General features: G+C 43.3%; 1 protein-coding gene across 4 annotated transcripts in view; it reads right to left on the minus strand.

Annotated features, from left to right (window-relative positions):
- The window catches only part of ITGB2 (integrin subunit beta 2), a 205851-nt gene that overhangs the window by 20628 nt on the left and 158199 nt on the right, over positions 1-27024 (minus strand). For all 4 annotated transcript variants that reach the window (XM_073633476.1, XM_073633477.1, XM_073633474.1 and 1 more), the window contains 2 exons: positions 18034-18242; positions 9088-9254 (listed from right to left, as the gene is read on the minus strand). In XM_073633476.1, coding sequence (XP_073489577.1) covers positions 9088-9254; positions 18034-18242 — 376 coding nt within the window. The remainder of the gene's footprint in view (positions 1-9087; positions 9255-18033; positions 18243-27024) is intronic.

Raw genomic sequence — 27024 nt, forward strand, 5'->3', positions numbered from 1 at the left:
CTGTGTTGTGTAGTGTTGGTGCACTCACATACCTGTCTTCTCTCCTCGGGCCGGAACGGTAATTACCGAGCCGAGGAGAGATGACATCATTTCCTTTGCTGCTGTTTAGCATACAGCAGCAAAGGAATGATGTGATTGGCCGGCGGCGATCGCGAGGGGGGGGCCACAAACGGATGGCCTCCCCCTCATCTCCGATCGCCGTGGGACAAAAGACGACCGCCTCGGGCACCGGGGGGGGAGGGTTCGGACCCCCCACCCGCGGAAGGCAAATCACGTATATGTACGTGATTTTGCCTGTCCGTGCCACCTTGCCGACGTAAATCGGCGTGAGGCGGTCGTCAAGTGGTTAAAGTGAAAAAATTAAAGTGAAATATTCCTTTAAATATCATACCTGGGGGGTGTCTATAGTATGCCTGTAAAGTGGCGCGTGTTTCCCGTGCTTAGAACAGTCCCTGTCACAAAATGACATTTTTTAAAGGAATAAAAGTCATTTAAAACTGCTTGTGGCTTTAATGTAATGTCGGGTCCTGGCAATATGAATGAAAATCAGTGAGACAAACGGCATGAGTACCCGTCCCCCCAGTCCATTTCCAGGCCCTTTGGGTCTTGTATGGATATTAAGGGGAACCCCGCACCCAAATTAAAAAAAGGAAAGGCGTGGGGCCCCCAGGCCCCATATATTCTGAACAGCATTATACAGGCAGTGGAAACAAGACAGGGACTGTAGGTTTGTTGTTAAGTACAATCCGTTTGTAATTTTGAACTGGTACATTTTTAAAGTGTAGCTCCAGCCAAAAAATCTATTTTTAAGCTTTTTGGAAAACATAGGGAAGGGTTATCACCCCTGTAACATTTGTTTTGCTGTCTGCGCACCTTTTCAGAAGATTTCACCTCACTTTCTGTCCCAATGGCAAATGTTTTTTGGAAATTTGGGGTTCTTAGTGAAACAAGGATTGGTGATAAAGCATCAGTGAAGAGGAGACACGTTTTTCCCATATTAACTCTTACAGGAGAGAATTTCCCTTCTTAGGGGTAGATTTCATCTCACTTTCTGTTGTCTCCTTCCGTTTGCAAGTAGGAGTCGTTTGTAAGTTGGATGTTTGAAAGTAGGGGCCTGCCCTATATACTCTGCAGAAATTGGGGCCTTAGGTGTTGGTGTTGCCACAACACTGTAAGCCCTCACAGTTACTCTTGGTGGGCGCAGGAATGGGCCCTGCTGTGAAATATTAGATCAAGAATTGTAATTACATGTCCCTATTGAACAGGGGCAGAAAAACTGGGCCTTATGCACTGGTGGCACAACACTGCAACCCCTCACAGATGCTATAGTTGGAGTGCAGGAATGAGCCCTGCTGCAAAGTTTTGCATCAAAAATTGTAATTATACGCCCCTGTTAAACAGGGGCTGAAAAATTGGGCCTTGGGCACTGGTGCTGGTGCCACAACACTGCTACCCCTCACAGATACTATAGTTGGAGCGCAGGAATGAGCCCTGCTGCAAAGTATTGCATCAAAAATTGTAATTACATGCCCCTGTTAAAATTGGGCCTTGGCCGCTGGTGGCGGTGCTCAGAACCAAAAATGTTCTTACAAGCTATCTGCATGAAAATTGAGGAGGAAGAGGATTGTCACTCAGCATAACAGGATAGTAACTCAGCATCAGCATAGGCAGTCTTGAAGGGATCTCACATTAAAAAAAAAAATCAATTGGTTACATCAGCATCAGGTGCTTGGTAGCTGGTGATCCAAGACTGATTCATTTTTATGAAGGTTAGCCGATCAACCGATTCGGTGGACAGGTGCACCCTGTGATCGTTTACAAAGCCTCCAGCAGCACTGAATGTGCGTTCCGAAAGAACGCTGGATGCAGGACAGGCCAGTAGCTCAATTGCATACTGTGAAAGCTCTGGCCAGTGATCCATCCTCAAGACCCAGTAACCCAGAGGATTAGGAGGAAAGGTGTCCAAGTCTGATCTTGCCCCTAGGTAATCCTGCACCATGTGAATCAGACGCTGGCAATGGTTGCTGGAACCGATCAGACCTTGGGGATGTGGACTAAAAAATTGTCTGGACGCATCGGTCAGACAGGCACCTTCTCCATCACTCCTTCTGTGACTGACCGAAGCCTCAGCAACACGTTGTCCAGGAGGACCAGGAAATTGTAACCTCCCAGGCTCTGGAAACGCGTTGCACAAACCTTTCTGCAAGGCCTCCCGAAGACGTTTCATCCTCTGCTCCCTCTGCAACGGCAAGATAAGGTCCGCAACCTTACCTTTGTAATGTGGATCAAGGAGGGTTGCCAGCCAGTAATCATCCCTCCCCTTGATACCACGAATACGAGGATCCTGAGGATCCTTAGGCTTTGCAGGATCAGGGAGGCCATGCAGCGTAGGTTTGCTGAGGCATTCGGTCCAGAGTCCTCTGGGTCACTTAGGGCGACATGATCAGCAGCCACCTCCTCCCAGCCACGTACAAGTCCATGGGTTTCTTCGGACTGTAAATGATCCCTTGAAGACTGGGTGCCAGGCTCCACCACCATGCTGACACAATCCTCGTCCTCTTCCTGTGTGATCAGCGGGCATGCAGGAACACTGTCTGGATAAAGGGGGCCTTGAGAGGTAAGGAAGTCCTCTTCTTCCTCCCTCTGTTCTGCCTCAAGTGCCCTGTCCATTATTCCACGCAGCGTGTGCTTCAACAGGTGGACAAGAGGGACAGTGTTACTGATGCATGCACTGTCACTGCTCACCATCCTCGTGGCCTCCTCAAATGGTGACAGGACAGTGCATGCATCCCTGATCATAGCCCACTGGCGAGGGGAAAAAGAACCAAGCTCCCCTGACCCTGTCCTGGTGCCATAGTTGCAGAGGTACTCATTGATGGCCCTCTGCTGCGTGTGCAGCCGCTGCAGCATGGCAATGTTGAGTTCCACCTGGTGGGCATGTCACAGATTAGGCGGTTCTTGGGCAGGTTAAATTCCTTTTGGAGGTCAGCCAGCCGAGCACTGGCATTATATAACCCGTGGAAATGCACACAGACTTTCCTGGCCTGCCTCAGGACATCCTGTAAGCCCAGGTACCTGCCCAAGAACCGCTGCACCACCAAGTTAAGGACGTGAGCCAAACAGGGCACATGGGTCAGTTGCCCCTGTCGGAGGGCGGAGAGGAGATTGGTGCCATTGTCGCAAACCACCATACCTGGCTTAAGCTGGTGTGGCGTCAACCACCTCTGAACCTGCCCCTGCAGAGCTGACAGAATCTCTGCTCCAGTGTAGCTCCTGTCCCCCAAGCACACCAGCTCAAGCACCGCATGGCATCTTTTTGCCTGCATGCTTGCGTAGCACCTTGAACGCCTATGGAGCACTGCTGGTTCCGAGGACAAATCAGCACAGGAAGAGGCCATGGAGGAAGAAGAAGAGGAGGGGGTGGACGAGAGGGGTGTGGCAGAATCAACCTCCAACACTACTGCACCCTGTCCTGCATCCTTCCCAGCTGCCAGAAGAGTCACCCTGTGTGCGGTGAAAGATAGGTAACGTCCCTGTCCATGCCTGCTGGACCATGAGTCAGTGGTAATATGCATCTTACCGCTGACCGCCCTGTCCAGCGAGGCCAAGACATTGTCTTCCACATGCCGGTAGAGAGCCGGAATCACCTTCCATGAGAAAAAGGGGCGTTTGGGAACCTGCCACTGAGGAACCGCATATTCCACAAACTCATGGAAGGGGCAGAGTCTACCAATTGAAAAGGCAGCAGTTGAAGTGCTAGCAATTTAGCCAAGCTAGCATTCAACCGCTGGGCATGTGGATGGCTGGGAGCGAACTTCTTTCGGCGGTGCAGCAGCTGGGGCAGGGAAATTTGCCTGGTACAATCTGACTTCGGTGTACCTATAGCAGATTGCCCGCAAGTACTTGGCTGTGACACACCTAATTCTACACCTTCATTGCTCTCAGTGCAGGTTTCAGAGAGGACTGAAGGTATAGTGGGGTTGGAGATCCCAGCTGATGAGGAGCAAGGAGAGGTCCGCTTTGTTCTTTGGTGTGGGTCTTTTAGGTACGCTTGCCAACGAACTGCATGGCAGGTCGACATATGTCTGGTCAAGCATGTGGTGCCCAAGCGGGTGAAGTTTTGGCCACGTGAGATACGCTTGAGACATATGTTGCAAATAGCAGGGGTGGGATCTGATGCACTCATCTCAAAAAAGGCCCACACCAAAGAACTTTTGGAATAACACGCAGAGACAGCAGCGCCCTGCACATGCGGAGCTCTGCGGTGTGATGCAGTTGGTGTGCTGCTCTTAAGCTGGCCCCTGAAGGGCATCCTGCTTCGTTGGAGATGTGCCTCCTCCTCTCTCCTATCAGGCACCCACGTGGAGTCAGTGACCTCATCAATTCCTCCCTTCTCATTACTGGAGCAAAGCTGGCAGTATGCTGCAGCTGGGGAAACATGACTGCCAGATTGCTGTCCTTCTTGCACACCCCCTCTCTCTGGGCAACACGTTACTGCCTACCTCTAGCTGGGTACCATCATCTGAGCCTTCAAAACGCTGGGCATCCTCCTGGAGCATGTACCCAACACTGTGGTCAAACAGTTCGGGGGACTCCTCAGGAGGACATGGTGGGGCTAGGGAAGGAGTGACTGATGCCATTGAGCTGAGGGAAGAGGCCGCGTTGGCAGCTGCTTTGCCAGACAAAGTACCCTGAGCCTGGGTAAGAGAGGATGAGGAGGATGAGGACGGCTTGGTCATCCACTCTACCAAGTCTTCCGCATGTTGCGGCTCAACATGGCCAGCTGCCATGGGTTCGACTTGAACTCGAAGCTCATCCCTACTGACCACCTATATGACATAATCTCTCCCCTGTTCTGTCCTGTCCTGACCTGGCCACCTCTGTCTACAACAGTTCGCTCTCATCATCACTAGATGCACTTGCTCCTCTAACCACACGCAGAATCAGGCCCTGACCGTTACAACCCTGGCAAACTGACAACACTAGAAATCTCAAGAGACATTGTTGTGCTCTTGAACGACTGTGGCGTAAAACCAAATGCCTGCAAGACTTCACCCTATATAAATCTGCCCTTCTAAAATACAATTCCTGCCTCCATGCTGCCAAACAAGCCTACTTTGTCTCTCTTATTAATACTTTGTCATCCAGTCCCCATCGGCTCTTCTCAACCTTTCACTCTCTGCTTCGTCCCCCACCCCCTCTACCCACTAACTTGATGCAATTCGTGAGGACACCACCACTGTGCGTACATCTTCCCCACCCAACATACCTTGCCTAACAGCACATTCAACACTCTCCTCTTTTGAATTGGCTACTACTGAAGAGGTTACAAAACTTCTCAGATGCCCACCTAACCAATTGTCCCTTGAATGCTGTTCCCTCACAACTATTACGGTCACCCTCTTCTATCCTATGCTTCTTTACTCACATCTTCAATTTCCTCTCTCTAGTGGCACCTTCCCCTCCCCTCTAAAACATGTGCAGATCAGTCCCATACTTAAAAAGCCCTCCCTGGACCCCACCAATCTAAACAACTTAAGACCCATCTCATTGCTCCCATTACCTCTAAACTTCTAGAACGCTTAGTCTACAACAGTCTTAGCTCCTACCTCAGTGAAAATAACCTTCTTGACCCTTTACAGTCTGGCTTTCGCTCGCAGCACTCCACGGAAACTGCCTTACTAAAACTCACTAACGATTTACTAACTGCTAAAACCAACAGCCAATACTCCATACTCATACTACTTGACCTCTCTGCGGCCTTTGATACTGTTGACCACCTGCTTCTTCACAATAAACTACATTCCATTGGCCTCCGAGATTCTACTCTATCCTGGTTCTCTGCCTATCTATCACAGGGCTCCTTCAGTGTCACCTACAACTCTGTCTCCTCCTCTCCATTGCACCTTTCTGTGGGGGTCCCCCAAAGCTCTGTTCTTGGACCCCTTCTCTTCTCTATCTACACCTCCTCCCTTGGTCACTTGATAACTGCCCACGGCTTCCAATACCACTTATACGGCAATGACACCCAAATCTATCTGTCTACTCCTCACCTCACTCTTTCAGTCTCCTCTCACATTACTAACTTACTAACTGACATATCAGCATGGAGGTTGCACCACTTCCTTAAACTAAATCTCTCTAAAACTGAGCTATTAATATTCCCCCCCGCACGTGCCCCCCTCTGACTTTTCCATCAAAATCAACAATGCAACTATCAGTCCCTCCCCTCACGCCAGGGTACTAGGAGTAATCCTAGACTCTGACTTGTCGTTTCAACCCCAAGTCCAATCGTTGTCAAAAGTTTGTAGAATTCACCTCCGTAACATCTCTAAAATTCGCCCCTTTTTAACAAATGAAACCACCAAGCTCCTCATTCACTACCTTGTTATCTCTCGCCTTGACTATTGCAACTCCCTTCTCATTGGCCTGCCTCTCCATAGGCTATCCCCTCTTCAGTCTATCATGAATGCTGCTGCCAGACTTATCCACCTTACCAACCGCTCAGTGTCTGCCAACCCTCTCCTCCAATCCCTACACTGGCTCCCAAACACCCAACAAATTAAATTCAAAATACTAACCACAACATACAAAGCCATTCATAACTCTGCTCCGAGCTACATCACCAATCTTGTCTCCAAATATCACCCAAATCGTCCTCTCTCCGCTCTTCTCAAGGCCTCCTACTCTCAAGCTCTCTTGTCTCCTCCTCTCATGCTCATCTCCAGGATTTCTCCAGAGTCTCTCCCATCCTCTGGAACTCGCTACCTCCACTGGTCCGGCTATCCCCTACTCTTGCTACCTTAAGGCGATCCCTGAAAACTCATCTCTTCAGGAAAGCCTATCACATCTCCAACTAATCTCCTACCACTTCCATCAGCTCATTCCCCACAGTTACAACTTTTTGTACCACCTGCCCCACCCTATTAGATTGTAAGCTCTTCTGAGCAGGACCCTCTTAATCATCTTGTATTTTATTGTATTGTAACTGTATTGTCCCCTTTTATATTGTAAAGCGTTGTGTAAACTGTTGGCGCTATATAAATCCTGTATAATAATAATAATAATAATGTGCCATTTTGTTTATCTTTTGTGATAACAATAAAGTCAAATAAAAACTATTTAAAGAGAAAGTGTAAAATAAATAAAAATATAATGTCCCCCAGTCTTCCCGTGTTCACACGCAATTTCAAACGCACCAAACATGTGAAGTATGACTGCAATAAGTGAGCGCAATAATTATTCTGCCAGAGCTCACATTTAATGCTAAACTGGTAACCTGTAAAGGCTTATAAAGTGTCACCTATGGAAATTTTTAGGTGCCCTAGTTTGTGTGCACTAAAATGCATTTAAACTTATTTTTCTTAAAAATTTGCGCTTGATAAATGGCTGCGCAAATATCATGCGACATGAAAAAAACAACAACTACAACCACTTTGTTCGCCTGGGCCTCTGCTTTCAGAAATTATAAAATGTTTGGGGGTTTTAAGTACTTTTCTAGCAGAAAAATGCTGATTTTAACATGAATGTGAGAAATGTCTCACATTGGAACAAAGTTCATCAGGTTCAGCAAGGACAGGCTGGTTGTACAGAAGTTGATCTACCAATAGACTTCTGCACAACCAGCCTGTTGGAAAATGTCCACACAATCAGCACCACTGGCTATAACTGACACTGCTGATTGGTGTATTCTGATGGCGGAGAAACCACTGCTTTATTTAAATAAGACTATTCTTCATTTTTTAAATAAAACATCGCTTTTATACAGTTCCGTTTTTTAATTCTCTGAGCACCACCCGCATGAAGATTACTGCACACTGAAGCAAGTGTTCCTGGAACAGGAGTAAAGCTGACAGCCAGTGGAGTTACACCCCTAAGGGGAAGGTTTATGTGGACCTGTTCAAGGTCTATATATGAGGTTAGTATATATTTTGAATAGTGAAGGGGCACAAGTTTTGTGCCGTTTTTTAAGGGGTTTGTTCACGTTTATTTTTGTATTTTGAGCATTTGAGTTGAGTTGACATGTGACAAGTGTGGCACTAGGAGGTGTTATTTATCAAGTGTGTTTTTTTTTTTTTTCACTCAACGTCATTATTTTTGATATGTTTATACTATCACGGTAGGCAATATATCAGCTATTGAACTTTTTTTTGGAATAGGGGGTATCTTTACTGTTGTAACGATATCATGCATTAGGAGTGTATTACCTTTTAGCATTGTTCACATCTACAATTGATTTTTACTAATAGAGGGGTAATGCTTCACTAAATGTATTATTTAAAGTATGATGGTAAAGTCTGCCAAAATCTATGGACTACGAATGATGGTGAAGTTTGTCAAAATTCATGGAAGGAGATACAAGGAGGGTTGACAAAAGCCATCATGGAAACATTGATTCACTGGTAAAATGTGGACACCTTCAAAGCCAGGATTAAGGTCAAGCTTACCACAAAGTGTGTGGGACACCAGGACCAATTTATGCTGCACTTACACATCAGTCTCTGCCCTCAGGTTTGCAATCTAAGGTTCCTATTTTACATGCATACATATACACACACTAGGACCATCTTAGACAGGAGCCAATTAACATACCAGCATGTTTTTCGAGTGTAGGAGGAAATCTGAGCACTTGGAGGAAACCCATGCAAACACTGGAAGAACATGCAAACCCCATGCAGCTATTGTTGTGGTTGGGAATGAAACTGTGAACCCTAGTACTGCAAGGCATAAGTGCTAACCATTGGCCACCATGCTGCCCAGACGTTTTTAAGACTTATTATTTTTTTAAATACTATAGTTATATTAAACAATTAAAGTAATAAACAGAGGCATACAGTCATAGGCAGTGTGTAATGTGTTCTGCAATCTGAAACAATTTTTATCTAAATTGAGTCTTTCGCTTGCATGTGATCAATATCTATTAAATTGCATTTACTGTTTGCTAAGATTTTGTAATATTTTAAGGTCCGTAGTTTGGGCACATTATTAAAGAAATTGTGGGTGAGAAGGGGTTAAGACTAAGAAAAAAAAATATTGTAAGGGCATTAAAACCATTTAAAAGATTCAGGCAAATATAAAATGTCTTACCTTGTTCCATTTGGCCTTTTGTTGTTCCATTTCAAATCGCCGGTACTCCCTTCTATCGTTTAATTCAGTAAAAAATTTCCAGATAAGAAGACAGATGACACCAATAAGAAGCACACCTCCAATGGTTCCTCCCACAATGGCAAATACGTTGGGGGCTTCAGGACACTCTGTGGAGAAAAGTAAAGTTTAAAACACATGAAAAGGCATGATGTTGTAAAAAACGCTGAAGACAAGGCAAATAATAAAATACGTATTTATAGTCGCTGTTTCAAAGCCAAAGGATTGGTATCTCTGTCCATCCAGTTCAGAGCTTTACACAGAGCTGCAAGACAGCACAGCCAACCTGGTGGACCTGACGTTTCTGCTTGAGTTAGGCAATACAGATAAGTAAAAATAAGGATAAGGACATCTGTGCTACCCTCACTAACCCCTTCCCCATCTAACACAAATAGCAGTTGTAAAAAAACACTTAAAAATATAGATACATATAATGTGCATCTTCATAATAACAGCACTAAACAATTCAACAAATAAATTAGTACAAAAAATGTATCCACTGCCTTTAAACAACAAATGAATCAAAGTGCAAAAAAAAAAATTGTGAAGTTTCATATAAATCATCAAATAACCTACCAGTTCTCATGAACAACATTTTAAATGCAAAGTGCCGATATAAAAACATAAAATGCAAATTCATGCAGTTCATTTCAGTCCTTATAATCTGTCAGTGACTATTATATATATCCCACCTTTTTGTGCAATAGTGTGAAAAATCCCATGTGAATCAATTCACTCACCAGATTTGTCTGACGTCTTGTATAAAAGTGGTCAAACAGCACTGACATATTAATCCCCAGTACACAGAGCTTCAGGTCCTTTAATTACCCAAAATATCACATTCAGAGAAAACACAGAGAGAAAAAACTCATACCGTAAAACCATAGCTTTATTTAAAATCCCAAAGAATAAAACAATATACTCAATAAGGCAGTGCTTCAGCCAGCACTAGGAACAATCCGCATTAACTTTTGTATAGGCTGCCACATAACTTCCTTAATCCTGTATTAGTGCGTGTGGCCACCTTTGCATCACCACCTTTGTGTGGTGATATCATAGAGCTTTTCCCTTTCCAACGCGTTTAGTCATCAGGAGTGAGCAAATGCACAATGCTCTCAGGGTTTATTTACAGTACACGCCTCTTTATCAAACCTCATACAGTTTCTAATATGTTCAGTTGGCTATGGTGGCCACATAAATATCAGCTAGATAGAAAGTAGCTTATATGGACTCTTCCTCTCCTTCCTGTAAAATGAACAAGTTAAAATGTCAACATTCAGACCGCCTGGTTGTAATGTGTTCAGCTCATAAATCTATTTAGTTCCTTTCTTCAGTGTGGGTAAACGCTGTCTATCCCAAAAAAAAATTTCAAACCTATGAGACCCTTATGGTCAAAAATTTTCATATCCCACTTTAACGTGCATCTGTGGTCAAATTGTAAAACCATATATTCATTTCCACATGGTATTTGAATTATTTCTAGCTGACTCAAATTAATCTGAACAATCTTGAAATTTTTAAACTTACTTTGTGAAGATCCCCACACATTTACTTCCTTGAATTCTGTGACATGTATTCACTGTGTGTGGACAGCTGTGTCACATATTTCACAGAGCCTGTCATCTGAAATACAGACTTACTGAGAGGAGGAGTGTCAGGTGGCAGAGTCAAAACAAAAATGACTGCTTGCAGGCAGCCATGTACTATGGGATATGTAGTCAGTATAAACGGAAAGTAAACCGCAGAGGAGAAGCTGCAAAGCATGCAAGGAATCCAGGAAGTTGTGGAAACAGATGGCCAGCAGGTAAGCAACAATCCCAACATGAATGGCGGTGTTTTAAGTAATTTTATATTGGATTGTCAAATATACATATTGTTTTTATTGCTATTTCAATGGTGATATTAAAAAATGAAAGTCTATGCTGTGACCATAGATCTTTTTTAAATCGTCTACATGGATAAAAGATATCACCTGTTCAATCCTTTAAATGTCTTGTTTACTCCTGTATACAAGCCTTTCATCCCTACTGCTGGCAATATTTACTTCAGTTATTCTTATTACGGCAATTGATGCCGGATAAACCCAAAATAGTAGCTGTCTTAGGCTTTTTATGAATATTAGATGTATTTGCGTTTTTATGGCTGGTTACGGTTTGCCAAGCTGAGACTGATTTAGTTTGATTATTAAAGTAGAATTATAGACTTTTTTTTCATTTTGGATAGAGCAAGGGAGAGTTATAACCCCTGTCAGTTTTTTTTTTTTTTTACAATCTGGGATTATTTCACTTCACCTTACTTCCTGTCCCATAGCCAAACAGGAAGTAAGAGGAAATTCCTGCAAATTAAAGGAATTCCTTGGGGACCCCCAGGTCACCGGAACTAGTGTCCCCATTGGAAGATTTCCCCACTATTATTTTTCTGGGGACTACCCAAAATTTGGGATTTTTTTTTTTTTTTACTTTTACTTTCAATGATAATGGTAAACAAGACAAACAGAGAGGGTGAATCTCCCTAACGGGCACAGACAGGAATAAAAACCTAACTGATCTAATCCCTCTCCACTCTCAAAAACTTTAGTTACACTTTAATCTAATGCATAGGATAGAATTTAGGTGGTATAATAAGGTGCTTAATAAAATGCTATTCAGTCAGTAGATTAGGTAGACAGAAAGGGATCATGTATAATAATGCCCTCTTCTCAATTCACCCACAGCCTTTTTCACAGAAATTTTATTAGAACAATACTAATGAAAATAAAAGTATACCTCTGCATCCACACGTTATATTTCCAAGCAGGCAGTTTTAGCCTGAGGTTAAAGGGAATTCCAGCAATAAATATTTGTGTGGATGGAAATTGATACATAGTATGATCTGTAAAAAAGGTGTTCTTACGGGCCCAAAAGTACACCACTCAGCGCCAGGGAAAGATGCTGTTCTGAAGCAGGAATATACTGAAGATAGAATACAAATAACACCAATTTGCTGACACAATAGGTACAAAAGGTGTAAAATCAAAATAATGCAGACGCAGCCGTTTAAAAATAAAGATAAATCATAATAAATAGTGGTATACAATAATCAGCAGATAAGATTATAATATCACACTCAAAACAGCGCTAAAGTTGAGCTAAAATAAATATACATGTGGCCAACTTCACAAAAAAAGTCCTTTGAGAGTGGTGGGTAGTTCGAAAAGTAGTTCAGAAAGTGTTCATAGGTGATCATAGTATAGAAACTCAGTGTGCACCTTCCACCGGTCAATCCAATTCCACCATGTGAGAACACACTCCCCTCAGGGGGTTAAACTCACCAGAACTAAGTAATAATGAGCCTCCAAGGAAAGAAACATCCAAGCCACAAGCCACTGCCAGCACCCCTCCGGAGGATTCACAGATGATCAGAGCTCAGAAATAACCCAACAACAAAAGAAAAGCGCACATAGCGTAATCCTATTTATTGATTAAAAGCCCATCACATCACACAAAGAACCCCCCTTCAATAAATATACGTACATCAACACTGCAATCAACAGAGCACATTGGAGGAAGCATTTAAACCGTGCACTTCACCATAACAGACGTCAGCCGGCTCAGCTTCCCAAGGAGCGATCTCTACTTCCTGGTTATGAGTCAGGCTGTGGTGGAGTGCAAATGTCACTTCCGGCGTCGTGTAGGCCACGCTCTGATGCGTTTCGTCATATCCTGACTTCAACAGAGGGCGCCCTCTGTTCAAAAATAAGTACACCCTCAGATTTTTGTAAATATTTATTATATCTTTTAATGTGACAACACTGAAAAATTGACACTTTGCTACAAGTAAAGGAGTGAGTATACAGCCTGTATAAACAGTGTAAATTTGCTCTCCCCTCAAAATAACTCAACACACAGCCATTAATGTCTAAACTGCTGGCAACGAGTACACCCCTAAGTTTAAAATCTCCAAATTGGGCCCAAAGTGTCAATATTTTGTGTGACCACCATTATTTTCCAGCACTGCCTTAACCCTCTTTAGCATGGAGTTCACCAGACCTTCACAGGTTGGCACTGGAGTCCTCTTCCGCTCCTCCATGACGACATCACGGAGCTGGTGGATGTTAGATACCTTGCGCTCCTCCACCTTCCATTCGAGGAAGCCCCACAGATGCTCAATAGGGTTTAGGTCTGGAGACATGCTTGTGCCAGTCCAACACCTTTACCCTCAGCTTCTTTAGCAAGGCAGTGGTCGTCTTGGAGGTGTGTTTGGGGTCATTTTTATGCTGGAATACTGCCCTGCGGCCCAGTCTTCGAAGGGAGGGGATCATGCTCTGCTTCAGTATGTCAAAGTACATGTTGGCATTCATAGTTCCCTCAATGAACTGTAGCTCCCCAGTGCTGGTAGCACTCATGCAGCCCCAGATCATGACACTCCCATGACCATGCTTGACTGTAGACAAGACACACTTGTCTTTGTACTCCTAACCTGGTTGCCGCCACACATGCTTGACACCATCTGAACCAAATACGTTTATCTTGGTCTCATCAGACCACAGGACATGGTTCCAGTAATCCATGTCCTTAGTCTGATAGTTATCAGAAAACTGTGTGCAGGCTTTCTTGTGCATCATATTCCTTCTGGGACGACAGCCATGCAAACCAATTTGATACAGTGTGAGGCATATGGTCTGAGTACTGACAGGCTGACCCCCACCCCTTCAACCTCTGCAGCAATGCTGGCAGCACTCATACGTCTATTTCCCAAAGACAACCTCTGGATATGACGCCGAGCACCTGTTCTGACTGGAACCTGTCCTGTTAAACCGCTGTATGGTCTTGGCCACCATGCTGCAGCTCAGTTTCAGGGTCTTGGCAATCTTCTTATAGCCTAGGCCACCTTTATGTAGAGCAACAATTCTTTTTTACAGATCCTCAGAGAGTTTTTCGCCATGAGGTGCCATGTTGAACTTCCAGTGACCAGTATGAGAGTGTGAGAGCGATAACACCAAATTTAACACACCTGCTCCCCATTCACACCTGAGACCTTGTAACACTAACGAGTCACATGACACTGGAGAGGAAAAATGGCTAATTGGGCCCAATTTGAACATTTTCACTTAGGGGTGTACTCACTTTTCTTGCCAGCGGTTTAGACATTAATGGCTGGGACAGCAAATTTACACTCTTACACAAGCTGTACACTCACTACTTTACATTGTAGCAAAGTGTAATTTCTTCAGTGTTGTCACATGAAAATATATAATAAAATATTTACAAAAATGTGGGGGGATGTACCCACTTTTGTGAGATACTGTGTATGTATATATATATATATATATATATATATATATATATGTAAAAATTTTAGTATCAGCTATGACTAAGCGCCGATGTTAGCGTGAAATGCATTAGATGGAGTGCTATGTTCTCTTGAATGTAGTGTGTAGAGTCTTTTTTGAATATGTCTAAATAAAGGTGATTTTATTAGATGTGTGGCCGACCAGATTCTTCTTGTCTACTTTTACTTACTTGTTGTAGTGATTAACCTTACAATGTATACTAGTGATTTATTACACTGGGAAATATATTCTTTAAATCAGGATGAACTATACAGTACATATAGTATTTCCTGTATTTTTCATTGTGTAGATGCTCACTTCTCACTCATCTAACATTACAATGTCCCCATATGGTCAATGTCTGGTGACAGCTCTGACATTAGATGGGATAATGTTGCTTGGTCTACAGAGAGTTGCGTGACTCTTTTCACCAGTTGCAGCACCGTTCGCCCTACAGTTATTTATTCTGGAAATTATTGACAGATTTCCCTATGTGACAGACAGGGAAAAAATGAAAAAATGTGTACATTAATGGAGAACTGCAGGATTAACCACCCCCCCCCCCCCCCCCCCAAAAAAAAACAAAACAAAAAAAAACACACATACTCCCTTGTATGGCTGAGCAATCACATGACCACTGATTGCTCAGTTCTTGGTCTTCACTGAGCAGAGAGTGGTGACTGTCAGTCCCCAGCTCTCTGCTCTGCCCCTGCAGCTCTCACTGGAGCACCAGGCTGTGGAGGGGGAGGGAGTGGCTGGCCCAGGCTCTCAGTGGCATGCTGAGAGGCTGAGCCAGCTGCCGGTCTGGCATCTGCATGAGTCCCGACATTGTTGTCAGGATCCTTCCAGAGCCTGGACCAGCTCTGTGTCATCAACCAACAGCAGACTTTAGCCCGCTGTCGGCTAAATCTGGGTCACAGGAGTGCAAAAGGAAGTGCACTTCTGTGACCCACAAGAAGGGTCACAGAAGTGCACTTCCTTTTGCACTCCTGTGACCCAGATTTAGTCGACAGCGGGCTAAAGCCTGCTGTTGGTTGACCAAAAAAGCTTTGGCCATACTTCTCTTTTAAGTATAGTTAAGTAGGGCAAGTGATAAGAAATGTGCTAAAGTGGACCTGAACTCAAGTAAAGATGTACTCTCTTATAGGGAACATCTCAACAAGACAGTTGTGTCTAAGCAATACCCTAAAACATGTATCTTTTGTCTTCAATTCCTCTTGGAAAAACAGCAGTACACTTTCTTCCAAAAGAGTATGCCTAGGCAATCCTGTGCCTACAGCCTCTTAGCTGTGTATGAGTTGTGTGAGAAGCATTACTGCTAGACTCACAAGATTTGGATTGAGATTTTGTGATGTTAGTACTGTGCTGGTCACGGTTTTCCTTGCTGGAGAGGAATCTGTACTTGAGGACCTGCAATGCGTGCATATTTTTGCTTCTGCTATATGCATTCTGTGGATCTGTGCTTTCTGTCCCTCTGATTTTGGTTTGTAAATATTACCTCGCACATCATCAGATCACCAGTCATTAGGGGTGCAGCTTTGACCAGAGCAAGCAAAGCTCTTCTCTTCTACAGTATATGGACACCTCCTCACATAGAGACAGAGTGGAACAAGACATTGTATATCAGTAATGTAGAATAGATCCGACTGCAGGGAGCTCTTTTACTTTCTGTCTCTAGACTCACAACAGGATATAAATGGAAATCTTAAAAGGTGAAGAAATAGCACTTCTGATAGCTCTCACCAGGACAGGGAACCTCATTGGAAGATTTATCTCCGTTTCCTGTCCTGATAAAAACTAAAGTGATATTAAAGGTTTGGTTAATAAAAAAAAAACAAACATGTTATACTTACCTGCTCTGTGCAATGGTTTTGCACAGAGCAGCCCCTATACACCTCTCCTCAGGTCCCAGGCTGGCGCTCCAGGCCTCTCCCTCTTGCCCCCATAGCAAGCAATTTGCTATGGGGGCATCTGAGCAGGCTCGCTCCCGAGCCACTGCTCCATGTGTCCATTCACGCACAGAGCGTGGCTCAGCCCCACTCCCACTCTCTTCTCATTGGCTCACTGGCTATGACTGACAGTAGCGGGAGCCAATGTTGACCAATATCAATCAATGAGGAGGAAGAGACCTGAGAAAACCAAGGCTCTCATGCACATCGCTGGATTGAGGTGGAGCTCAAGTATTAGGGGTAGCCGGGGGCGCTGCTGCACACATAAGGTTTTTTACCTTCATGCATAGAATGGATTTCCTATTTTCTCTCCTTGTTACACTTGTCACCAAGACATATACAGTGAGGCTAGCTTCTCCCAATGGGAAGACAGCAAAAGAAACGGAATCCTATGCACTCTTTCCAAAAGTAAAAAAAAAGTTTTAATTTGTGTTATATTTTATTTGAAGTAAGCTCAGTTCACAACAGACAAAAATAATTGTCCCCTGCTTACAGTGTACACCTTACACCTATTAACCCCTTCCCGACCAGCCGCCGCAGTTATACTGCGGCAGACTGGCACTGCTGCGCGAGCCGTCGTAGCTGTATGTTGGCTCTTTAAGACGCTGTAGCCGGTGCGCATGGGAGCCACCCGCAGCGTGTCCCCGGAGGCGATGCGCGTGCCCTGTGGGCGCGATGACCGCTGGGCACCCACGATCACTTGTGACAGAGCGAGAACCGGAATCTGTGTGTGTAAACACACAAATCCCAGTTCTGTCAGCAGGGGAGAGGAAACAGATTGTGTGTTCCTACCAAATAGGAACACACAATCTCTCTCCTCCTCTAGTCAGCCACATTCTCCCCACAGTTAGAACACACATAGGGAACACATTTAACCCCTTGATCGCCCCTAGTGTTAACCCCTTCCCTGCCAGTGACATTTATACAGTAATCAGTGGCTATTTATAGCACTGATCGCTGTATAAATGTCAATGGTCCCAAAAAAGTGTCAAAAGTGTCCGATCTGTCTGCTGCAACGTCTCAGTTCCGATAAAAGTCGCAGATCACCGCCATTACTAGTAAAAAAAAAATAACAATAATAAAAATGCCATAAATATATCCCCTATTTTGTAGACGCTATAACTTTTGTGTAAACCAATCAATATACGCTTATTGCGATTTTTTTTCCCACAAAAGATTGCGATTTTTTTATCAAAAATTATGTAGAAGAATACATATCGCCCTAAACTGATGAAGAAATTTGTTTTTGAATTTTTTTTGGATATTTATTATAGCAAAAAGTACAAAACATTGTTTTTTCTATCTCAAAATTGTCGGTCTTTTTTTGTTTATAGCGCAAAAAATAAAAGCCGCAGAGTTGATCAAATACCAGCAAAAGAAAGCTCTATTTGTGGGAAAAGAAGGACATACATTTTGTTTGGGTACAACGTCGCACAACCACGCAATTGTCAGTTAAAGTGACGCAGTGCCGTATCGCAAAAAATGGCCTGGTCAGGAAGGGGGCAAATCCTACCTAGGGGCTGGAGAAAGATGTAGGTGAGATGCAAGTGGACACAGACCTACTGTAAATTATGCAATCCCCACTAGTATGATTCTGCACTCAATCAAATGTCTTCTGTTGCTGCTTACCTCTTTTTAAGGTATATTTTATGGTGTATTGCTCTTCCCCATCTTTTTCATGTAATACATACTGCATCCAGCAGTTGTCTGAATCCTTCTCCCTGCAGAATGCCTCTTCTGATAGCTGTTCCACTTTTTCGGCTGTTACACCAGGGCAAGCATGTGTACAGTTCTTGGAGCTCTGTTCCCCTTGCTTTATATAGCATTCAACACAAGGTCTGGTTTACAAAATAAAAAAAAAAAAAGACAAATACTATTTTTTTTTAATCCTTTGCTCAGAATTCAGTTTCATTGTATTCAAAAAGCTAACACACAAAAGACAAACATATATGGGAGCTATTTTATCTGCTAAAGGATTTGTCCATTCATTCCTGAGAATTACAGATCCCTGCCAGAGCACACAACCAGCTTGGTGACCTGAGCTTACTCTACTGCAGTTAGGTAATACCACTAGGTCTTATTAATGAAATCATGCCACCATAGGCGTGCGCACAGGGTGTGCCAGGTGTGCCTGGGCACACCCTAATCATGCTGTGCTGCACAGATTCCCCCTGCTGTTTGGCTGCAGAAGAAGGGACTGAGGAATCTCTGTCTTAAAAGTGAGATATCAGGGGTCTGTTTAGACCTCTGATATCAAACCAAAGCCCCCCAATGGAGCTCCTAAAAAATTGTATATATAAAAATAATAATAATAAGAAGAAAAATATTATTAAATAAAATTGTAAAAAATAGAAAAATTGTTAAAAAAAGTTATGATAAAAAAAAAATAAAAATAAACTACTGACATCAATCTCATCCCTACTGACACCTTCCACTGCTCTACTGATTATATATATATATATATATATATATATATATATATATATATATATTACACACACACGTGTGTGTGTTTGAGCTTTGGGTACACACCCTAATGCCATGGTCTGCGCACACCTATGCATGCCACACTACATTAGAGTGACGTAAATGTGAAAAATTGGATATTATTGGTATAAACAGGAAACCAAAAAAAAAAACACTGTAAACTGATGTGTGTACCAATACTATTCCACAAAAGGACAAAATATAAACCAATGTGTATCACAGTAAAATGGAAAGCCTGTGAATTGGTGAAAATCAATCTTGCAGCTACGATAATTAGTGCTCAAAATCTTCATATGTGTTTCACCTAGACATGTGCACTGCCAAAAAATGTGTTCGTTTTCGTTTCATTCGTTTTTTTGTTGTTTTTTTTTCGTTTTTTGGGTCATTCTTTATGATCGCAATTAGTAAATTTGTAAATTCATACATTCGTACATTCGCACATTTGTACATTTGTAAATTCATACATTCATAGATTAGAAAATCTGTATATTCGGAAATTCGTACATTCGTAAATTAGAAAATTCGGAAATTCGCAATTCGAAAATCCGAAAACCCGAAAATTAGAAAATCTGAAATAGTAACTAACTATTAATTTATAGGTATTGTAATTTCCTTTCAAATTTGGCTGTTAGTGAACGTAACGAATACAAATTTATCCGAAGTTAGGAATTATCTGAAATAATGAATGCCGCATCTAAACAAATGGAACAGAACAAATTAATAATAAATAATAACAATAATAATAATAAAAACTTTTTATTATTATTTATTATTATTAATTAATTACCCTCCATACGCTTGGATACGGCATTCGTTATTTCGGATAAATTTGTATTTATTACGTTCACTAACAGCCAAATTTGAAAGGAAATTAGAATACCTATAATTTAATAGTTAGTAATAGGTAAGTTATTGTTAGTTAACCACTTGCTTACTGGGCACTTAAACCCCCCTCCTATCCAGACCAATTTTCAGCTTTCAGCGCTGACGCACTTTGAATGACAATTGCGGGGTCATACAACACTGTACCCAAAAAAAATTTTTATCATTTATTCCCCACAAATAGAGCTTTCTTTTGGTGGTATTTGATCACCTTTGCGGTTTTTATTTATTTTTTTAAAACTGTAAAATTTTAAAATTAAAAAAAAAAAAAATTTTTTTTCTTATATTTTGTTATAAAATTTTAAAAAAGGTAATTTTTCTCCTTCATTGATGTACGCTGATGAGGCGGCACTGATTGGCACCGATAGGTGGCAGTGATGGGCACTGATGGGTGGCAGTGATGGGCACTGATGGGTGGCAATTAATGGGCACTGATCGGTTAACTGATAGGCAGCACTGCTATTTGGCACTGATTGGCACCACTGGTGGGCATTGATAGGTGGCACTTGTGGGCATTGATAGGTGGCACTTGTAGGCATTGATAGGTGGCACTTGTAGGCATTGATAGGTGGCACTTGTGGGCATTGATAGGTGGCACTTGTAGGCATTGATAGGTGGCACTCATGGGCATTGATAGGTGGCACTGGTGGGCACTGTGGGCACTGTCAGGAACCAATGGCAGGTGGCACTGGTGGCACATATGAGGCAGAATTGCCTCTTCCTCTTCGGGACCGATGTCTCTTGCTGATAAGCAGGTGATCGGCTTTTTTTTCTCCTCGCGCTGTCAGCGTGAGGAGAAAAAAAAACGATCACAGAGCTTTTGTTTTGATCATGTGATCAGCTGTCATTGGCTGACAGCTGATCACATGGTAAGGGGCCGGGACCGGGCCCTTACTCGGATCGGTGATCACCCAAGTCTCAGTGACTCGGTGATCACAGCGCGCGCAGGGCACGTGCACAGGGGAGGGCGTCATATGACGGCCTCCCGGAAATTCAGGTCCGTGCTGTAGCTGTCATTCGGCTATAGCGCGGATGTCAAGTGGTTAATTATTATTTCAGATTTCCGAATTTACAAATTTCCGAATTTACTAATTTACAAATGTACGAATGTACAAATTTATGAATTTACGAATGAACGAATTTACGAATGTGCGAATGTATGAATTAACGAATGTGCAAATGTACAAATTTACGAATGTACGAATTTAGAAATTTTCGTATATTTGAATATTCAGAAAAATTCGTTAAACAGGTTTTCGTTAATTCGGATATTTCCGAATTAACGAATTTGTCGAAATTAGTTAAAGAACGAATTGCACATGTCTAGTTTCACCACATGCTCACTCTGTCATGTTATACATACTGTATAAGCTTACCAGAAACAATGTGACTCTCAGAGTATGAGAAGTCAAACAGTGCTGAATATATCCATTTGCCAACTGTATAACTTAGTTATATGGCGGCAGAGCTGCTCTCCTGCACCGGATAATGTACCTAGTAGGGGAGGCCAGCACCGCGGCTGTGCTGTGATTAGACACAGCACAGATGTCCGCCAGCACCAGCTGATTTGCAAGGAGAGCATTTAATCCTTTGATCGCCCTAGATGTTTAACCCCTTCCCAGGCCAATGTCATTAGTACACTGACTGCATATTTTTAGCACTGATCACTGTCTTATTGTCACTGGTTCCCACAAAGTGTCAGTTAGTGTCTGACTGTCCGTTGCAATATCGGAGTCCCACTATAAGTCGCTGATCGCCACCATTACTAGTATAAAAATAAATAAATGAAAATCCCAGTATATACAGTGCCTTGAAAAAGTATTCATACTTCTTGAAATTTTCCACATTTTGTCATGTTACAACCAAAAATGTAAATGTATTTTATTGGGATTTTATGTGATAGAACAACACAAAGTGGCACATAATTGTGAAGTGGAAGGAAAACGATATTATGAACGGAATATGATTTTCCAAGTTTTTTACAAATAAATATCTGAAAAGTGTGGCATGCAGTTGTATTCAGCCCCTTTACTCTGATACCCCTAGCTAAAATCTAGTGGAACCAATTGCCTTCAGAAGTCACCTAATTTGTAAATAGAGTCCTCCTGTGTATAATTTAATCCCAGTATAAATACAGCTGTCCTGTGAAGCCCTCAGAGGTTTATTAGAGAACCTTAGTGAACAAACAGCATCATGAAGGCCAAGGAACACACCAGACAGGGCAGGAATAAAGTAGTGGAGAATCTTTAAAGCAGGGTTAGGTTATAAAAAAATATCCCAAGCTTTGAACATCTCACGAAGCATTGTTCAATCTATCATCCAAAAATGGAAAGAGTATGGCACAACTGCAAACCTACTAAGACCTGGCTGTCCACCTAAACTAAAAGGCAAGGAGACCGTTAATCAGAGAAGCAGCCAAAAGGCCAATGGTAACTCTGGAGGAGCTGCAGAGATCCACAGCTTAGGTGTGAGAATCTGTCCACAGGACAACTATTAGTCGTGCACTCCACAAATCTGGTCTTTATGGAACAGTGGCAAGAAGAAAGCCATTGTTAAAAGAAAGTCATAAGAAGTCCCTTTTGCAGTTTTCAAGAAGCCATGTGGGGGACACAGCAAACATGTGGAAGAAGGTGCTCTGGTCAGATGAGACCAAAATGTAACTTTTTAACCTAAAAGCAAAATGCTATGTGTGGTGGAAACATGGTGGTGACAGCATCATGTTCTGAGGATGCTTTTCTTCAGCAGGGAAGCTGGTCAGCATTGATGGGAAGATGGATGGAGCCAAATACAGGGCAATCTTATGCCGCGTACACACGAGCGGACTTTACGGCAGACTTTGCCCGGCGGACGGGATTTCATTGGACAATTCGATCGTGTGTGGGCTCCAGCGGACTTTGTTTTCTCAAAAGTTGGACTGACTTAGATTTGAAACATGTTTTAAATCTATCCGTTGAACTCAAGTCCAGTCGAAAATTCTGCTCGTCTGTATGCTAGTTCGACGGACAAAAAGCCACGCTAGGGCAGCTATTGGCTACTGGCTATGAACTTCCTTGTTTTAGTCTGGTCATACGTCATCACGTACGAATTTGACGGACTTTGGTGGATTGTGTGTAGGCAAGTCCGTTCATTCGGAAAGTTCGCCATAAAGTCCGTCGAAAAGTCCGCCGGCCAAAGTCTGCCGTAAAGTCCGCTCGTGTATACGCGGCATTAGAAGAAAACCTGTTAGAGTCTGCAAAAGACTTGAGACTGGGGCAGAGGTTCATTTTCCAGCAGGACAAGGACCCTAAACATACAGCCAGAGCTACAATGGAATGGTTTAGATCAAAGCATATTCATGTGAATGGCCAGTCAAATTCCAGACCTAAATCCAATTGAGAATCTGTGGCAAGACTTGAAAATTGCTGTTCACAGAAGCTTACTGTCCAATCTGACAGAGCTTGAGCTATTTTGCAGAGAAGAATGGCAAAAATTTCACACTGGATGTGCAAAGCTGTTAGAGACACACCCAAAAAGACTTGCAGCTGTAATTGCAGCGAAAGGTGGTTCTACAAAGTATTGACTCAGGGGGGCTGAATACAAATGCACGCCACACTTTTCACATATTTACTTATATTTAAAAATGTTCAAAACCATTTTGCACTTTCCTTTCACTTCACAATTATGTGCCACTTTGTGTTGATCTATCACATAAAATCCCAATAAAATAAGTTTACATTTTTAGTTGTAACATGACAAAATGTGGAAAATTTCAAGGGGTATGAATACTTTTTCAAGGCACTGTATCTCATAGTGTGTAGATGCTATAACTTTTGCACAATCGAATCAATATACCATTATTGGGATTTTTTTACCAAAAATATGTAGCAGAATACATATTGGCCTACATTTATGAAGAAATTCGATTTTCTTTTAAATGATTTGATATGTTTTATAGCAGAAAGTAAAAAAAATGTTTTTCTTTTTTTTTTAATTGTAAATTGTTAAATTGTTTAACGCAAAAAAAATACAAAAAAAACACAAGGGTGATCAAATGCCAGGAAAAGAAAGCTCTATTTGTGGGAAAAAAGGAAATAAATTTTATTTGGGTACAGTGTTGCATGACCACACAATTATCAGTTAAAGTAAAGCAGTGCCGTATTGCAAAAAATGGCCTGGTCATGAAGGGGATATAAATTTGGTCAAGTGGTTAAAGGGGTTGCATTAAGATAAAAAACTTTCTGTGTGCAGCAGCCCCACTAATACTTACCTGAGCCATCTCTATCCAGCGATGTCCATGAGTGTCTCGGCCGTCCGGGTGCAATTGGCTTCTGCTGCTGTCAATCAAAGTCAGTTAGCCAATCAGCAGACAGAGGGGGTATGGCCGAACCGCAGCTATGTGTCTGCATGGAAACAGGGAGCTGCAGCTCGGCTTGGGTCCCCTCATAGCAAGCTGCTTGCTGTGGGGGGCACTCAACAGGAGGGAGGGGCCAGGAGCACAGAAGAGGCACCCGAGAAGAGGAGGATCTGGGCTGTTCTGTGCAAATCCACTGCAACCGTGCAAGTAAGTATAACATGTTTGTTATTTTTATAGAAAAAAAAGGAGACTTTACAATCACTTTAAAGTGGATGTAAACCCTATTCATGAATTCTGACCTAGGCACATATCTGTAGAGTTTTCTTATCTCTCCCCAAAGCACTGATTCCCATGTCTTTATGCTGTTTGGTTGCTCTGTTATCAGCATGATAACTTATGACAAGTTCTCTAAAACGGGAGATAAAAGCAGCCTCTATTTTGTGTTGAGGGAGGTTGCTATAAATAGATTAGCAGAGAACTTGTCTATTCACAGCACAGCTCTGCAAGTCTCTGTCTATGTAGAGTGGGGGTGTGTGCCTTTGCTCCAATCAGCTGTCTCCCAGTATAAGCCAAGACCAGTGGCGTCGCTGGGGGGGGGCGGGGGTGCGGGCCGCACCCGGGTGACACCTGCCAGATGGGTGACACCTGTGGGCAGTAGCATCACACAGTCCACACATTCCTGCACTGATCTGCATCTCTCTCAGCTGTGCCTATGCCGCGCTGTTCTGAGGTCTGAACAATGTATTGTATCTGTACAATATATGGACATGTACTGGGGGTGCTATGGGAGGGGAGAGGGAAGTCTGCACTGTGGGGGTGTCTATGCTGATGGGGGGGTCTATGGAGGGGTCTATGCTGATGGAGGGGGGTCTGCACTATGGGGATCTATCCTGATGGAGGGGGGGTGTCTGCGCTGATGGAGTGGGGTCTGCACTGGGGGGGGTGTCTATGCTGATGGAGGGGGGTCTGCACTGAGGGGATCTATGCTGATGGAGGGGGGTCTGCACTGGGGGGTGTCTATGCTGATTAAGGGGGGGTCTGCACTGAGGGGGATCTATGCTGATGGGGGGGTCTGCACTGAGGGGGTCTATGCTGATGGGGGGTCTGCACTGAGGGGGGAGGTCTATACTGAAGGAGGGGGTCTGTGCTTAATGGGGGGGTTATACTGAGGAAAGGGGGTCTGTACTTAGTGGGGGGGTCTGTACTTTGTGGAGGGGGGTCTGTACTGAGGGAGGGGTGTCTGTACTGAAGGGAGACTATAGTTGGTGGAGGGGGGTTACACCAATTTTTTTCGCTCCGGGGGACACCAACCCTAGTGACGCCACTGGCCAAGACTACGCTCACAGTGTAGAATGAGGAAGTAAAAATTCTAACACGATGTAAGAATTCTATAGGATATAGAAAGGGAAAGACAGCAGATATACATGTAAAACGTATGTAGCGGAGATTTGTTTCATCCCTGTGTATCATCTGCGGCTGTTCACTTCACTGGGTATATGTGAGGGTTTACATCCACTTTAAAGTGGAGTTCCACCCAAAAGTGGAGCTTCCGCTCATTTGTCTCCCCCCCCTCCAGTGCCACATTTGGCACTTTTCGTGGGGGATCGGATACCTGTCCCCACTTCCAGGAGACTGGACCATGGCAAATTACGTCAGCAGCTTGGTTCCCTCCTCCCTCCTCCTTCCCCTGCCATCGGGCCAGTAGGAGAGCGCAGCGGTGCCTCGCGCATGTGCAGTAGGGACCTGGCGTGAAGCCAGAATGCTGCACTACCAGGTTCCCTTACTGGCAATGTCGGCGGCAGCACCCAAAAGCTGATAGAAACATCAGCTGCAGTGCCGACATTGCTGGACTCCAGGACAGGTAAGTGTCCTATTATTAAATGTCAGCAGCTGCTGTATGTGTAGCTACTGGCTTTTAATTTTTTCAGGGGTTGGCGATTTAAGTACCAATCTGTGGTCAATATGCAGGTACAAAAGATGCCACTCCTCCAGCCAAGGTATCTCCAACAAAGCCATTGCTTAGGAGAGAAAGGAGAAGCACCAGGCCTGAAATCTGCAGGAGCTGAATATTGTTTCTGGCCCTCTTCAATGCCAGTTTGTAAGTTTTTGTTAATAAAAAGGCATGTATAGCTGGCTATTTTGGTTCCTGCTGAAACTCAAATGAGCTACTGCTTTCTAGACTCCTAGCTGAATACAGCTAGTATTCACCTGTTTAAAGGATACCATCCTTTGTCCCATAATGTATGACTAGCAAAGTAAGTTTCAGCATTTTTAAATCTGCAGCTTTCATTTAAATAATGTGTGGTGATCCTGTCATAAAGGGCATTGTTCAGGCACTTCCTTTAATAAGGAAACAGCGCCCTGTCTCTGTCTCCCAACTGAGCTCTTGCATTGTTCACCCTGTGACATGATCCTCCAAACGGCCATGCCCATGCACATTGCACAGGCACCATACCCAACTGTCATCATCAGGAAACTGGCCCTAAGAGATGACATGCAGCATTTGCTGAAGTGCATGCGTGTTGACAGGAGGTGGCTACAAACAGGCTGCAGGAGAGCAACGATGCATATGCAACAAATTAAAAAGGTAGAAATCCACCATCCAACCTGCTGCAGACATGCCTGTCTCTTGACCTAGCTCCATTCTGTCTTTATTCCTATGTAGAAGCCGGCATGGTTAGGGGACAATAACACAGTTGTCATCATCTACCCCCTGCTGGGATCAATGGAAAGTCAAATAGGACCAAGTGACAGACATGCTTAGCTTTGGCTTGGCCTTCTCACATCTGTAAGTTTTGAGGGACTGGCCCCAACTGGGTTGGCCAAAACATTAACAATTTGAATTATGGTCAATACCTGCCCCACTTTACCAACTAAAGTTCACACCAACCAGCTTCATTTCTCTACTGCTTCCAGAT

This window comes from Aquarana catesbeiana, linkage group LG06 (assembly GCF_042186555.1).
Source record: "Aquarana catesbeiana isolate 2022-GZ linkage group LG06, ASM4218655v1, whole genome shotgun sequence".
Classification (NCBI taxonomy): domain Eukaryota; kingdom Metazoa; phylum Chordata; class Amphibia; order Anura; family Ranidae; genus Aquarana; species Aquarana catesbeiana.